Here is a 15,235-nt window from a genome sequence, read left to right as displayed (position 1 = left end):
GATATAAATTTGGAGAGCCTTCCGGAGGTCTAACTTATGCCAACAGTGTTCCAACTGGTGAGTCAAGTTATGACAAAAGTCCAGCAGTATCATCTGCTGGGTCCAATGGAACTAAGAGATTACTTTAAGAAGGAACGAAGGATCTAGGTGTAATATGATTTTGTCCAGGTGGAAATAGCTCAAGTCTTGTCACACAGAAAGTGTCACCAATTCTGATACCCTACTGGCTGATGTGATTGCCACCAGGAAGACTGTTTTAAGAGTCAGGAACCGGAGTGGTACTGTCTTCAACAGTTCAAATGGTGCAGACATGAGTGCCTATAAAACCATAGAGATCCCAGGGGGGTTATCAGTGGACAACCTGGGGCCTCAAATTAGCAGCTCCTTTCAGAAAGCTGTAGACACTACAAAGGTAGTACAGGGATTGAATATTGTCCAGCAAGAGAACCGTAGATAAGAGAGCCACATGTCAATGGAGAGTATTCGGCATCAACCCTTTATTAAACCCCGATTCTGGGGAAGGGAAACTGACAGCGGATTGAGGCGAGACTTAGCACAGAATTTACAGTAGGCTTACCAGATCACATTGTATATGTGAGTGGTTGAACCCCGATGGTAGGCTTGAATGGTGGAAATCGCCTCGCCCCAAAATCTGTCCTGCCTGAAAAGGTTCCCTTCAAATGCCAGATGGTCAGGTGCAACCATTGAGGATCCTGGTGGAGCAGACACAGAGACTTACACCAGATCCGCAAACCACGGGTGACAGGGTCAATGAGAGTGATCAGCAAGATTGATTGATTGATTGTTCATTGTATTTATATGCCGCTCACTCCAAAACGGACTTTGAGCGGCTAATATCTCTGCCTCTTCCACCAATACTTTCCAAATCACCCTCGGAATGAGGGGAAAGGGAGGGAAGGTGTACAAGACTGTATAATGCATTGACCCCTTCCATCCCTTGGGACAGGAAGCAGGGAAAGTTGGGTTTCAGAGGAGTTGCAAACATATCCACCACTTACTTGCCGAACCTCTGGGATAGTGCCTCGAAGAGAGCTGGATGCAGGCACCACTCTTCTGAATCTAAGGTGAAATGACTCAGCCAGTCCACCTGCACATTTGAGATATCCAAAATATGTTCTGCTCAAAGTGACTTCACATGCTCTGCCCAGTATCCGATCGCCACTGCCTCCTCCATGAGTCATCTGGTTCTCGTTTCCCCTTGACAGTTGATGTGGGAATGGATCGCTACATTGTCTGTCAGGACAAGGAAATAACAGTTCAACACAAGAGGTTGGAAATGTTATAGAGCCAAGGACACTGCTCGAAGCTCCAAGTTGATGTTAGTGTTGACCAAGTAGGCCTATGTCCAATGACCCTGGATCATCTGGGAGCAGGTGTAAGCTCCCCACCTGAACAGACTGGCGTCTGTCATAACAGTCACTTGAGTGGGCTCCTTGAAGAGGCAGCCGTTTTCAAGAGTTGATGATGACCACCATTGCAGCAAATGTTGTACTGCTGGAAACACTCTCACTAATGCATTGGAATGGCTCCATTGAAGAGCACGAGCATGCACCACCATGGTACCACCTCGATGCAGGATATGAATATCCCCATCAATTGAGAAAGGAGAGACAAAGGCACCTGCTGATGATGATGGATGAGTAACACTATAGAAATAATGCTGTCTCAACGCTCTGGTGAGATCTTGCAGATCATCATATTAAGGATAGTACCAAGATGTAGGAGTGAGATAGTGGAGCCAGGTGACTCTTTTAAAAGTTCACTGAAAAGCCATGGGCCTACAAAGTCCAAATGGTGAGCCAGAGACCTCATACGCATGTTGGGCAATGTTGATTGAATAATTATGTCGTCCAAATAACATTGGAGATGTAATGGATGTGACCTCCGGCAACACATCAAAGAGCTTAATGAAGGTCCTGGGGACCAAGAAAAGGCCGACAGGTAGTACCCGATATTGAAAGTATGTCCCAGAGAAACAAAATCTTAGGAAATTCTTGGGTGATGGGGGCACGGGTACATAAAGGTAGGCCTCTTTGAGATCGATGGAAGTGAGCCAGCCCTGGTGCCTGATGCATCCCAAGATGGATGTGAGAGATTGCATCTTGAAGCACTTGTACATGACCTACCCATTGAGCTGCTACAAATTGAGGATGATTCTCCACCTCCCTGAGTTCTTGGATACTAGGAAGAAGACAGAATACAATCCTAGTCCTAGGCATCCTCTCTATGGCTGATATCTCTCATAGATGGTGGATCTCCTGGTCCATCAATACCCGTTTGGTGGATGAAATGGGACACCGGATAAATCGGCTGGGGTTCATGAGACAAAGTTTGTGGTGAGACTGAATTTAATGGTTTGTAATGCCCAGGCGTTTGAAGATGCGACCTCCCATTGGGCGGCAAAAGGTTGACGCTACCCCCAATGGGAATGACCTCTCTGGAGTCATTTAGATCTCTAAAATTCTCAAGTCCCAGATTCCCTAAAGTGGTGCCTTCCCTAGATAAATTGCCTGCCCCTCTCCCTGAAATTGGACCTGTTCTGCTTTCTGTCAATCCTGGAAATACAACCTCTGGGACTAGGGCCCCCCAAAGGAAGAGTTGGGCCGAAAGGGCTGCTGACGAAAGAATGGAGTTGAGCTCCTGTTCACCCTTCTATGGACTCTGAGCAATACCTTGAATTTGTCCCTATCCTCCACAAGGCTGGAGTCGAGGGACTTGCCAAATAAGCAATCCTCTATGAAAGAGGCAACCACCAGGCACCATTTAGAGCGTGCATCCACCTGCCAGTTGCAGAGCCAAAGCAGGCAGCGAGAGAATACATTAGCTGCCATGACCGTGATACAAATTTGGCAGAGTTGAGTGTTGCGTCTGCCGAGAACTCTGGTGCAGCCAACAGCTTATTCAAGTCCTAGCAAAGCCGTGAGTCCGGACACAACTTGGACTACGTCTCCCTGATCCATATGATTGAAGTGCAGTTAAAGAATGATGCAGCTGTAGCAGCCCTCAAGGACCAAGCAGCTGCTTGGTGGAACTTATGCAGTAGAGACTCAGTCTTCCGGTTTTCAGGCTTAAGACCTTCCAACACCTCAGATGAAAAAACAGCTTGGTCACCAACTTGTACTATAGCCCACAGAGGGACACCAGGTTGGCTACCAGCTTGTGTACCATAGGCCACAGAGGGATGACTCCAGGATCTTTTGATCGTATCAATGAAAAGTTTGGACAATGGGAGAAATTCTGTCTCCAGTTTGGGTTCAGAGAACAGGCCGACAGCTGAATCAATGCCCACAGATAGTCCAGAAGATTTAGCAGCTATGACAAGGTTCATGGTAAGCTTGGCCTTGTGGAGCAGCGTCTTGAACAGGGCCGGTTTTTAAAAGTTTTGTGAAGGCCAGCTGGTCTGGAAACAGACAGTCATTATCCGACAGCTTTTCATCCATCACACTTCCTTAACCTTGGACTGAAGCCTTGCCTCGCTTTGAAGAGTGGCAGGAGCATGCCTCACCCATGATGGACCAAATTTCCTGCAGGGGGGTGGGAAGAACCAGGTAAGGAGACCTTTGCTTGAGGCCTGTGGTGATGCTTGCTATCATGTCTTGTAATTCCAGTAGGAGATGTTGCCAAGTATTGACCCCAAGATGGAGGCCTGCCGCAGTGGGGGTTAACATTACTGAAGGAGATACCCTTGAAGTAAAAGGGGTGGGAAGCGGGGTAAGACTGGCCTCACGAACTGACATCTCTGGCAAAGGGGCTTCTTCAGGTTCTAAGGCCTAAGCCACAGAAGGGTGGTCTGGGAACCAATCCTTCTCAGTGGCAGTTCCTATAGGCTCAAGGGGAAATGCCAGCTGGAGTGAAGAGACCCTGAGATGGTGAAGGCTACCCAGGCAGTGTTGCCTGAAATGGCAGCTGAGGTAAAGGTTTGGGCAGTCTGATTTTGGGCCTTTTCAAATTGCCTTTCCAAGCCCTGAAGCGTCCACTCATTGTCCTTGAGGAATGCTGCAGATGATGATGATCCAGAGGCCTTGGCCTTCTCCTTAGAGGAGGAATGGCCTTTGGATGTTGCCTTATTGGGAATAGCAGAGGTGGATGCCTTCTCCCCCTTCAATTTATCCAATTTGTCAGCCATAGACTGGCCTCAATTGAGAGAGTAGGCCTCAATTAGCCAAGCAGGCCTCAAGTGCTCGGGAATATCCCCATAGGGCAGGGACTCTTAAATTAATTGTAATAGCTGAGTTAAACTGCGTAGTGATAGGGCCACGGGTAGGCAAGATTCACCTACTGCTTTACCCAGAATAGCAAAGGAGGCTCAGAATAATCAGTAATAGGAACAATGTGACCAATTGTGAGGAAAGGCACTCACAAAACAGTCATCGATGGCCACTGGCACATTTAGTGCTGAGGAAACTAGTGACTCTCAAAATGGCCACAAAATCTGCCCAGCAACAGCCCTCACCAAAATGGATGCCGGAAAGTCTGCCCAGTAACAGGTGACTCAAGACTCAAGCAAAATGGACACCATTAGAAACTGAGGTGAAAAGAGCCTCGCAGCCCCAAGCAATGGCAGCGAAGACTAACAGCAGGGAGATCTGACCAGAATGTAGGAAATCGCAGAATCGTTGCCCCGCTCTAGGCGACTGCAGAGGAGAGGCACACCCTCACTGCTGCAAACTCTCTCAACTCCATTTCAAAAAAATTAACCCACGTAGGGCAGGATTCCAGCTGCCACAGAAGCAAGGCAGTGGCGGTTCTTGCCAGCATATTAGCTAACCAGCACATTCTGGCAGCAATAGCTTTTTAGGGCAATGAGGAAACTTTGAAAACACTTTGTATAAGTGAAGGAGAAGGTCTGTTGATTTAAAGGTTCAGAAAACTGGGAGAAAAATTACTAACGTCTCTTTCATTCGACTTGAGTTTTGAAAACTGACTAGCCAAGCAGATAGAGGGCGTACTTCAAATTAAATTTAAACCAGTCCCTAACAAACGACCACAGTTTGTTCCCCCATACTTGGACTCTCCTTAGCAGTGTAAAGGAGAACAAGCAGGTTGCTTTCTTGCTACAAGATTTAATACAATTAGGAAGGACTAGAAGGTACAATAGCCCCTAAGTTTCTAATGTTCCAATTTGTTAGTTGCATTCCCAGGCTCTGTTTAATTCTTACAATACAAATAAAGCATCGATAAAGCAAATAAAACATCAATAAAATGTATTGAGGGTTAGAGTAAAGACACAGCTCTTTTATCTTAAAAGGTCAACTTTATAATTTAAAGAATATAATTTGGCAATAGTCCCCACCCCATCTACACTTACCATCGTATATATATTAAAATAGGATGATGAAATAGTGTCCAAAAATGCCTAGCACCATAACTCACAGAATGTAAATAGCCATACTAAATGAGCAGATGAAAATATATGTCCAGTATACCAGGAGGACATTATGTTGTCTGACCTTGTCTTAAAAAATTATAATTGCCATGCCCTATTTCATCTTGTTTGATCTTTTAAAATGAGTGAAAAGCCTTCCTGTACATTAAATTAGTCATGATATTGTCACCTTTTACCCCTGGAATCAGCAAACAGTGGGGAAACAGTTGTATTTACTGAGGACTTCCATTCTTCAAGTGTTTCAGAATTACTATTTTAGGTCAGTCAAATATTTGATTCCAAATCCAGTACTTTACTAAAATTTCTAGAAACTTAATTTATTAGATACTTGTTAGAATCAAGAGTATCAATTCATTTAGAGAGGGAACTCAGGGATTGGAGGAGATGGGAAATATTTGTCATACCCCCAAAATATTTTTTTCTTCTTGCTATTTTCCTTTGTAGAGAAAGAAAGATTATGAAATTGAGCTTTTGCGTTTCCTGGAGGTGAGTATTGCCCAGAGCACATCAATACACATTCAACTATCTCCAATTAAATGAATTGAACTTTAAAAGAGCTTGACCTTGATTAGATCATAATCAGTCCAACAATTAGCCGATTTCAATTTAGCATAGGATGGGGAAATTATCTACTGTTTTCTTGAACTCTTTAAGATTAAGTTGTTTTAATTATAATGAGATTTTGAGAAAGCAGGTTGCTCAGAAAATGAACAGCACCTCTTGCTGTCATCCTGTTTCTTTAAGTCCTCTCCCCATTGTTAGCTATAAAAACAGTTGTGATAGACAGCTGGATATGGGAGATGGGTGTTATTACTGGAACTTAAGCAGTCTGAAGCAGTTTAGTAGCACTATTCTCCTAGAGTAGGAGAATCCATAAGGGGTAGTAGTTGAAGTGGCAGCATGAATAGTGGAGAAGAATGGGGTAGTAGTGAGCAGTGGATAATAGCTGTGAATACTTCTTCCTTTGTTGTCTAGAATCTACTGTATTGACTCTTTGGTGTTTGACAGCCACTAAATTGAACATAGTTTTTAAAATGTGACAGGCACCATAGTGACAACTCAAATATCCTCTGGTCAAAACTGAATTTACTTTCTTTAGCAGGAAGATATGAGTTGCTAATTTGCAGTTGTGTTTATGCCACTCTTATTTCTTCAAAATATTTGAGCTTGTCTTTCAAAATGCAGTCTAGTAATCTCCATGTTTTACATTTATTTATTTATTTATTTGTTTGTTTGTTTGTTTGTTTATTTATTTGATTTTTAAGCTGCTCTTCTCCTTAGACTCATGTTAGCCATAGCACTTTTTTTAACAGAGCCAGCATATTGCCCCCACAATCCGGGTCCTCATTTTACCCACCTCGAAAGGATGGAAGGCTGAGTCAACCTTGAGCCGATGATGAGATTTGAACCGCTGACCTACAGATCTACAGTCAGCTTTAGTGGCCTGCAGTATAGCAATCTACCTGCTGCGCCACCCCGGCTCTCTATTACATGCCAGTCTCTTGAAAAGAAATTTTGGACAGGTTTCTGTATCTTGGAATCTCAGTCATATAAAACATCCTGAAAAAGATTGTGAATCATCTATATAAAATTGCATTCAGGGTTTCTGTCTCTTCAGCATATTTTATACATTTTTCAGTGATTTTTTCCAGAGGAGCTTCCTCATTCCAAAGCAGGAAAGAATAGATAAAAGATTAGGACAATGTAGATACTGTAAAGTTTTTGTTTAGTGACCAGAGCTGGACTGGCAACTCATTTATTAAGTAAAGTGGTTACTAAGTAAAATCACAGTTCGGTTTACAATCTTACTTCAGCTTTCCTGTAAATGCAGGCATTGGTCAGAAAGTTATTTTTTTCATCACTGCCCTAAACCTGAATGGTTGTTGTCTGAGACAGTCACTAAACCAGGACTGCCTGTACTATTAGGGTAGTATATTATCAGGAAACTATTTTTCTTAGAAGAAAATGGATAGGCAGATGTAGAGATTTCTGTTGATACTGAAATTTGCTATCCAGGAAAAATGACAAATATTTGTATAACCCTTAAAAACCTCTATTATCTTTTAGAGCCTGCCTGAAGAAGAACAACAGAGGGTTTTGGGAGAGGAAAAAATGCTTGGAATAAATAAGAAAGGTGCCACCAGCCCTGCCTCTAAGAAGACATCACCAGATGCCAGCAAGGTGGGTAACCTACCTCTACATTGTGGATATGGATGTACTGTTACATAGAAACAGTCTGAAGACTTCATTTTAAATGGTTGCTGGACTTGCTTTAGAAACGTTATTACTAAAGATGATGCCGCTATCCCTCAATCATATCCATTTTAATCTAGTAACTATAAATCAGTTAAAATAAATATGTGGTCAAGTCAGAGGAACCTTTTTGAGATATTGGATGTATGAAATTATTGGTTGATTTTTAATTATCAATATCATTGTTATATTCAAATACTCATCTTTAAAAAGCTTTTTTTTTCTTTTTCTTTCACTTTTCATTGCATTAAGGCAACTAAACAAAAATTATTTCAACTTACATACAGCCCTACCAATTAAAATTTTATTTCACTGGTATAAATGGCTTCCTCTTATTGATTAATGAAGTAAGATTCTAGTTAATCTAGTAAACAAGTTTGAAGATCTAAAATTAAATTTGCTCTTTCCATAATTCAAACAAACTAAAAAAGATAAACGCAAAGTTCCACAACCACGAGTCCCTTTGTGCTCTTTAACAGGGAGGTTCTGAGAAACCCAAACGGCCCGTTTCTGCTATGTTTATCTTCTCGGAGGAGAAACGCAAGCAGCTGCAGGAGGAGCGACCCGAACTGTCGGAGAGTGAACTGGCCCGGTTGCTGGCGCGGATGTGGAATGATCTTTCAGAGAAAAAAAAGGTTGTTTAATAAATAATGAACATTCTCCTAATTATCTTTGGGGGTGGAGGCATGGGGAAACATGTGTTCCTGGATATCTCAGTCACATGGATTTTTTTCCCTGTTGACTTAGATCAAACCAGGAACTTGACCCTCATCCTCACCCTTAAAAAGAAATAGGAAAAGAAAAACCTGCTAGAAACTTGCAGTAGGTTCTGGGATTTTTCAGAACCGTGAGCACCAAGCTCCGTCACAGTCTGGGCGCTCCTTCCATTCCATCTTGCGTTACCTCTTTTATTATTTATGTATTTATTTTTCCCTAGTTGGGTGTTGTATATGGAGCCAGACCTCGACAGTACCCACATGGTGCAAAAAAATGAGGCCAGTCGGAGCCTATTAGGTATTCAGTAATCGCTGTTTCCCAGGACATCTATGACTATTAAATAGAGAGGCCTTGAGGCTTGTTTTAGAAGCCTGAAAAAGTGAAGTGTGTGAAACTTTGGGGAAATTGTACATGCACATTGATTGCCACTTAGGAAGTTGAGCTTGAAAGGGATGATATGTCATTTGATGTCATTTAGGTACAGTTTGTCAATGTTAACTCCCAATAATTGCCTGGATGAATCCTCTGATGAATCCTTCAAGATTCTGTAAATGGTTTGCCATTGCCTCCTTCTTAAAGCTGGGAAGAAATTACTGGCCCAAAGCTGGCTTGGTGCCTAAGACTGGACTAAAATCCACACTCTCCTGGTTTATAGCATAGTTAGTCACTACTGATGTAGTGATATAGTTAATCACTACATCAAACTCATAAATTGAATTGATACTTTTAAATTTGGATAACTAGTTTTAGCTGCACTTGTAAGCAATAAATATATAGTGAATTGACTAGGTTATTATATTCATCCTTTTTTTTTCTTTCCAAAATCCATGTCATTTTAGAGGGAAGATTTTGGTGGGAATAAAGCATCCCTTGTAGACTTCATTAAAATTAAATTTAGCTTTGTACCCTTATTACCTAGAAGCTTATTGTAAAAAAGGAAATAAAATGAAGTCTCTAGGAAGCTGGATCCAGATGGATGGATGGATGGAATAGATAGATAGATAGATAGATAGATAGATAGATAGATAGATAGATAGATAGATAGATAGATAGATAGATAAAAAGCATATATATATATATATATATATATATATATATATATATATATATATATATATATAAATATAAATGGGTTTCTAAAAATTATTTAATTATATCTCACTGTTTTGCTTTATAGAAGCACACATCAATAAAGCATAAAACACAAAACCAGAACAACTTACAGCGATACAGGTTCGACTTACAACCACAATTGGGACCAGAATTTCTATTGCTAAGCAGGCTGGTAGTTAAATGAGTCATGCCTGATTTTACTACTTTTTTTTGTCACAATTGTTAAGCAGACCTGACCCCCACCCACCCCCAATTGACTTTGCTTATTGGAAACCGGCTGAGAAGATTGCAAGTACCAATCATATGACTCTGAGATGCTGCAACCATCATAAATATGTTTCGGTTACCAAGCACCTTATATATTCTATATAAGAAGAATAAAAGCCTGTGTCCATTTAAATTAGCATTACCTTTCTAGGTAGTAGTATTTTCAATAAAAGCTATCAGTTCCTGGCCTGACATTAGCACATTTCCAGGTTTGAAACAAAGAATTTAAAAGCAGAAAGACAGTCTTTGGAAGACAGCAATTAGAAGTGTTTTTTCTTGAAGCTCAAGTTTCACCTCTTGACAAAGAAAAAATGAATACGCTGCAAAACAAATCAGAACATTTATCATATAAATAATACAATGATAAATCTAAATTCCTCTTTCATTGAAACTCCAATTTGGCTACACCTTTTCAGCACATGAAGAAAAGTAGCAGAGTTTGCACTAACATATTGTAACTATTTTGAAACATATTCTTGATTTTCTGGAAAAAACAAAATATAAAATATAGTCATAAATATATTAACACACACTTATAATTGTTCCTTTAAGTATTTAAATAAAAGCATCTTTATATCCCAGTCAATTATTCTTGGAAACATTCATGAAGACTCCATACAAAGAAGGTATTTATGTCCTATAGGTAACCTCTTTTCGTACAGAGGATTTTAAGTGAGACATCACCAATTATAAATTAAGGATTTTTTTTAAAAAAAAATGAAAGGGGCTTTTGCTTCTAAATCATGTCACTTTCCTTGCAGAATCTTAATTCTGCAGAAATATTTGTAGATATCTAATGTCCATATATGCTTTTAATGCATGGTTTGTATAATTTAAGCCTCCATCAAGCTGTCTTTTTTTTTTAAAGCACATGATTATATTTTTAATTTTGATGCATGTTCACATATTCACTGCAGTGGGGTTTAGACTTAGAAACATGGTCCTGAATCATCATAAACAAATTCATCATTCTTTTTTCCTAAACTGTCTAGAAGAGAGGCTGATGTCTTGGGGAGAATGTATTTTTGTTAGTGCTATTGACAAACACAATATTATTTGACTACAGCAATAGTATTTACTTAACTTCGTGGAATTGTATCTGCATTATATTGTTTTTCATAGTGTCAGTTTTTTCAAATTATCTTTAGGTATATTATCAGATTAATACATAATTTACAGTGAGAAATTGGTTGAGGTTTTTGGGTCAAATCAACTCTGATATTGGACGTTCCCAATACAGCAATGTCTTGCCTGAATTGCCATGGTGGGCTAAACAAAAGAATCTGCTCTGATTTTCTCTTTTTGGAACTAGTTTACACTACTTTAATCCCAAGTTTCTGTATAACACTTTCTTTTTCAGAGCTTAATTACATTGGAGTTTAGTCAGCCAATTTAATTTTGTTTTTGGCGAGCTAGTGAACCTTAGTTAACTGATAGATTTTGGCCGTTCTTTCTCTTTCCTTATCTAGGCCAAATATAAAGCTCGGGAGGCTGCCCTTAAAGCTCAGACAGAAAAAAAACATGGTTCCGACAAGGAAGATCGTGGCAAACTTCCTGAGTCACCCAAGACTTCTGAGGAGATCTGGCAGCAAAGTGTTATAGGAGATTATCTTGCCCGCTTTAAGGTAAAATGAGCAAAGGACAGGCATGGTCATAATAGGAAACATGTTCATAGCCTTGAGATTTATTCCACAACTCTCCTCCAGGATTTTATCAAGTCTGATTCTGGTTCAGTTTGATTTTGGAGGGGGAGGGGAACTTGAATCTAGATCAGTGTTTTATCAGCCTTAGCAACTTTTAAGATGTGTGGACTTCAGTTTGCAGAATCCCCAAGTAGCATGCTGGCTTGGAAATTCTGGTATTGGCTGAGGTTGATGCACTGATCTAGATCAGGAAACTATAAGTCCTGTTTAGCTACTGGAAAAGGGTGACATTTCTCAACTAGGTCGCTTTTCAACCATACAGAGCATGGTTAAACTGGAGTTTCTATATAATCTGACAATTTTGATGTTACATTTTTAATAAATGTGCATAACATGAATTTTAAAGCTTCCAAATTAGATATGCCCTGTTATAAACTTGAAACACTCTTTGAATTAGAGACAGAGTTTCCAGTCTTAATGGTAATGTATCAAACTCACAACAGTCCCCCATTTTGATGGTGCTCAAAAATGATTCTATTACTGCATTACATCTTGGTACAGCCATTTGAAAAGTGATACTACAGCTCAAAGATGCAAACAATCCTTTTCCCAATTTCAGAATCTGTCTGAATCCCCTTTCCTGCCGATATAGCACACTCTAGGGCAAAGCTAAAGAACATGTATGCCTTTATTAAGCTTGTTTTTCCCAGTTTCTAATTCTAGCTTCCCACATGCATGCACAAATATACATTTTCCTCCTTCAAGGTGGATAATTATTGCCAGGTGCCTTATAAATAGCAGAAAGAACTTGCTGGTTGGAAAGGATGTCAGAATGGGGACTTAAAATGAAGATGGAGAAGAAGCATAGCAGAGAAGAAGTCAGAGTTTAAGCCAGGAAAATATGTGGAATGGGTGGGGTGGGGGGAATGAATGTGTTAAGACAATAAATTATGTGAACAGAAAGACACATGCCTTCTGCTTTTGTTTCGAAATGGTTGGAACCACACATTCGGAATGATTCTGCAGTTTATTTAGAGTCCATAAAGTGTGATAATATTATTTTATCTCAGAATGACAGGGGGAAAGCACTAAAAGCCATGGAAGCTACCTGGAATAATATGGAGAAAAAAGAGAAACTTATGTGGATTAAGAAAGCAGCAGAAGATCAAAAACGATATGAGGTATGAGGCATTAATTATACTGCATTAGAGCAAGCATGCACATATGTGTCATTTCTGTAGGAATGTAGGAAACTGACAGTTGGAATGTTCATTATTCCATTTATTAATCAGTGATATCTGAGATGACTTAGGAAACATACTTTCTGGACCAACATTTCCCCTGAGTTCTATCTGGCTCCCATCCTGATCTTGTTAAAAAAGCATTGAGCAAAATTCTTTGTCTTCATTTTTAAAAAAACTATTAAACAGGTTTCTAGCTGTAGGTGAATGTGTTTGAAAATATGTTGGAAATATTCCTGTTCCTATGATTCAGGCTGTTAAAATGGCTGAATAATATTAGGCATTATCTACCCAAATGGTTTATTTGGCCCCAAAATTTAATTTTTAGTATTGTGTATTAAAGGTTAGTGTTTAGAGGATAAGCAGACCTAACTATTTCTTTTTTACTGAAAACTCAAATACTTCATTAAGAATTCAAAACAGGATAAAGGAAAAGGCAGCAGTTTATTCTTTTTCCTTTGTAGCGAGAACTGAGTGAGATGAGGGCACCACCATGTTCAACAAATGCCTCCAAGAAGATGAAATTCCAGGGTGAGCCAAAGAAACCCCCCATGTAAGTGTTGGCTTAATAGAATACAGAAATGTGGGGTTGTCTGAATTCAGGAGAACTTTTATAGCTTGGCTGATTAGTATTTTAGAGTATTAATTCATCCTTTGGAGGTAGAATACGTTTTTTCCTATTGCTTTGTTTTATTTATAAGATACTAGCTGATTACCCAGCGTTGCCCTGGTATTTATTTATCCTAATTTTGTATTAGACAGGAAAAGGAATGAATTATATATAGTCTCAAATCAGAGCATATATTTATAGTGTCAAATCAAAGCAATTTTATTTAGCAGATCAAAAGGATTTTAAAAGTACAGTGGTACCTCAAGATACGAACCCCTCGTCTTACGAACAACTCGCGATACGAACCCGGGGTTCAGAAAAAATTTGCCTCTTCTTACGAACTTTTTTCGAGTTACGAACGCCAAACCCGAACTTCCGGGTTCGGCGTTCGGGAGGCTGCTGGGAAGCCCCCCGGCTGTTTTAAAAGGTGACAGCTGGGCGGCGGGGCTTCCCAGCAGCCTCCGAACGCAGAATGCGGAAGTTCGGGTTTGGCGTTCGGAGTTCGGAGGCTGCTGGAAAGCCACGCGGCTGTTTTAAAAGGTGACTGCCGGGCTGGGGGGCTTCCCAGCAACACCCCGAACCCGGAAGTTTGGCAAAAGTTCGGGGTTCAGGGGGTTGCTGGGAAGCCCCCCAGCCCGGCGGTCACCTTTTAAAACAGCCACGCGGCTTTCCAGCAGCCTCCGAACGCCGAACGCGGAAGTTCGGGTTTGGCGTTCGGCTTCGGGAGGCTGCTGGGAAGCCCCCCGGCTGTTTTAAAAGGTGACAGCCGGGCTGCGGGGCTTCCCAGCCACACCCCGAACCCGGACGTTTGGCAAAAGTTCGGGGTTCAGGGGGTTGCTGGGAAGCCCCCCAGCCCGGCAGTCACCTTTTTAAAAAGCCGCGCGGCTTTCCAGCAGACGCCGAACGCGGAAGTTCAGGTTTGGCGTTCGGCTTCGGGAGGCTGCTGGAAAGCCGCCCGGCTGTTTTAAAAGGTGACCGCCGGGCTGGGGGGCTTCCCAGCAGACGCCGAACACGGAAGTTCGGGTTTGGCGTTCGGCTTCGGGAGGCTGCTGGGAAGCCCCCCGGCTGTTTTAAAAGGTGACAGCCAGCGGCGGGGCTTCTCAGCAGCGGCGGCAGGCTCGTAAGATGGAAAACGGGTTCGGGAGGCCACTTTGGGGTTTTGTCTGGGAGGGAGGGCAGGAGGTCTGGCGCTGGGGGAGGGAGTCAGGAAGGTCCTCCTGCTCTCCCCCCCAGCGAAAAACACAAAGACGGTCTGCCGCCGCATGACAGGCAGGGCGGAGCAGCCTGGAGCAAAGGGAGTCTGAAACTGCCGGCGGCTTCAGCTTCCCATTGCTCCACGGGCGGCAGCAGACCGCCTTTGTATTTTTGGCTGGGGGGGGAAGCAGGAGGCGCAGGATCGGCGGGCGTGGGGCGAGGCAGCAGGTCTGCATCCTGGGCGGCGGGCGAGGAGGTGTGGCCGAGCGGGCCCGGCTCAGGCTCCGGCTAGACCTCCAGTGAGGACGGGACGGGCAGCGGCTGGGCGCGGCAGCGAGGGTGCATCCAACTTGGGGCTTGCGGCGCCCGACGCAGCGGGGAACATCAGCGCAGGAGGCAGGAGAGGACCGGGCGAAGTGAGGAGAACCGCTGCTGCCGCCGCTCGACCACGCCTCCTCGCCCGCTGCCCGCCCAGGATGCAGACCTGCTGCCTCGCCCTGCGCCTGCTGCCGGCCCGATCCTGCGTCTCCTGCTTCTGGGCTGGCAATGTCTCCGGCTGCCGAAGCCGAAAGAAAAACGTGGAGGCTGGTGAACAAAGGGTAGAACTTTCGGCTTCTGGATGGATGGGAGGAGCTAAGCGCCTGTCGGAGAGCTTCCTGGGCATGAAAGCTCGCGAATCCAACAAGGACGAAAACCAGGAAGCTCTCCGAGCTCGGGAAGGAGCCCACGGTCAGTCGGCTGCGGGCGGGAGGAAAGCGAATGCCTCTCTTTGTTGCTGGGCTGGGCTCGG

The 15,235-nt window shown here is 42.5% G+C and overlaps 1 protein-coding gene across 19 annotated transcripts in view; it reads left to right on the top strand.

Moving 5' to 3' along the window:
* UBTF (upstream binding transcription factor) overlaps positions 1-15,235 on the top strand; it is a 49,116-nt gene that overhangs the window by 23,743 nt on the left and 10,138 nt on the right. For 11 of the 19 annotated variants that reach the window (XM_070728194.1, XM_070728190.1, XM_070728185.1 and 8 more), the window contains 6 exons: positions 5,852-5,893; positions 7,475-7,588; positions 8,140-8,295; positions 11,227-11,382; positions 12,471-12,581; positions 13,106-13,194. In XM_070728194.1, coding sequence (XP_070584295.1) covers positions 5,852-5,893; positions 7,475-7,588; positions 8,140-8,295; positions 11,227-11,382; positions 12,471-12,581; positions 13,106-13,194 — 668 coding nt within the window. The remainder of the gene's footprint in view (positions 1-5,851; positions 5,894-7,474; positions 7,589-8,139; positions 8,296-11,226; positions 11,383-12,470; positions 12,582-13,105; positions 13,195-15,235) is intronic. The other 8 variants (XM_070728203.1, XM_070728200.1, XM_070728196.1 and 5 more) reach the window with 1 other exon arrangement.

Source organism: Erythrolamprus reginae, chromosome Z, assembly GCF_031021105.1.
Source record: "Erythrolamprus reginae isolate rEryReg1 chromosome Z, rEryReg1.hap1, whole genome shotgun sequence".
NCBI lineage: Eukaryota > Metazoa > Chordata > Lepidosauria > Squamata > Dipsadidae > Erythrolamprus > Erythrolamprus reginae.
The sequence above is the reverse complement of the archived record's forward strand: the minus strand, read 5'-3'. Positions and strand labels throughout refer to the sequence as shown.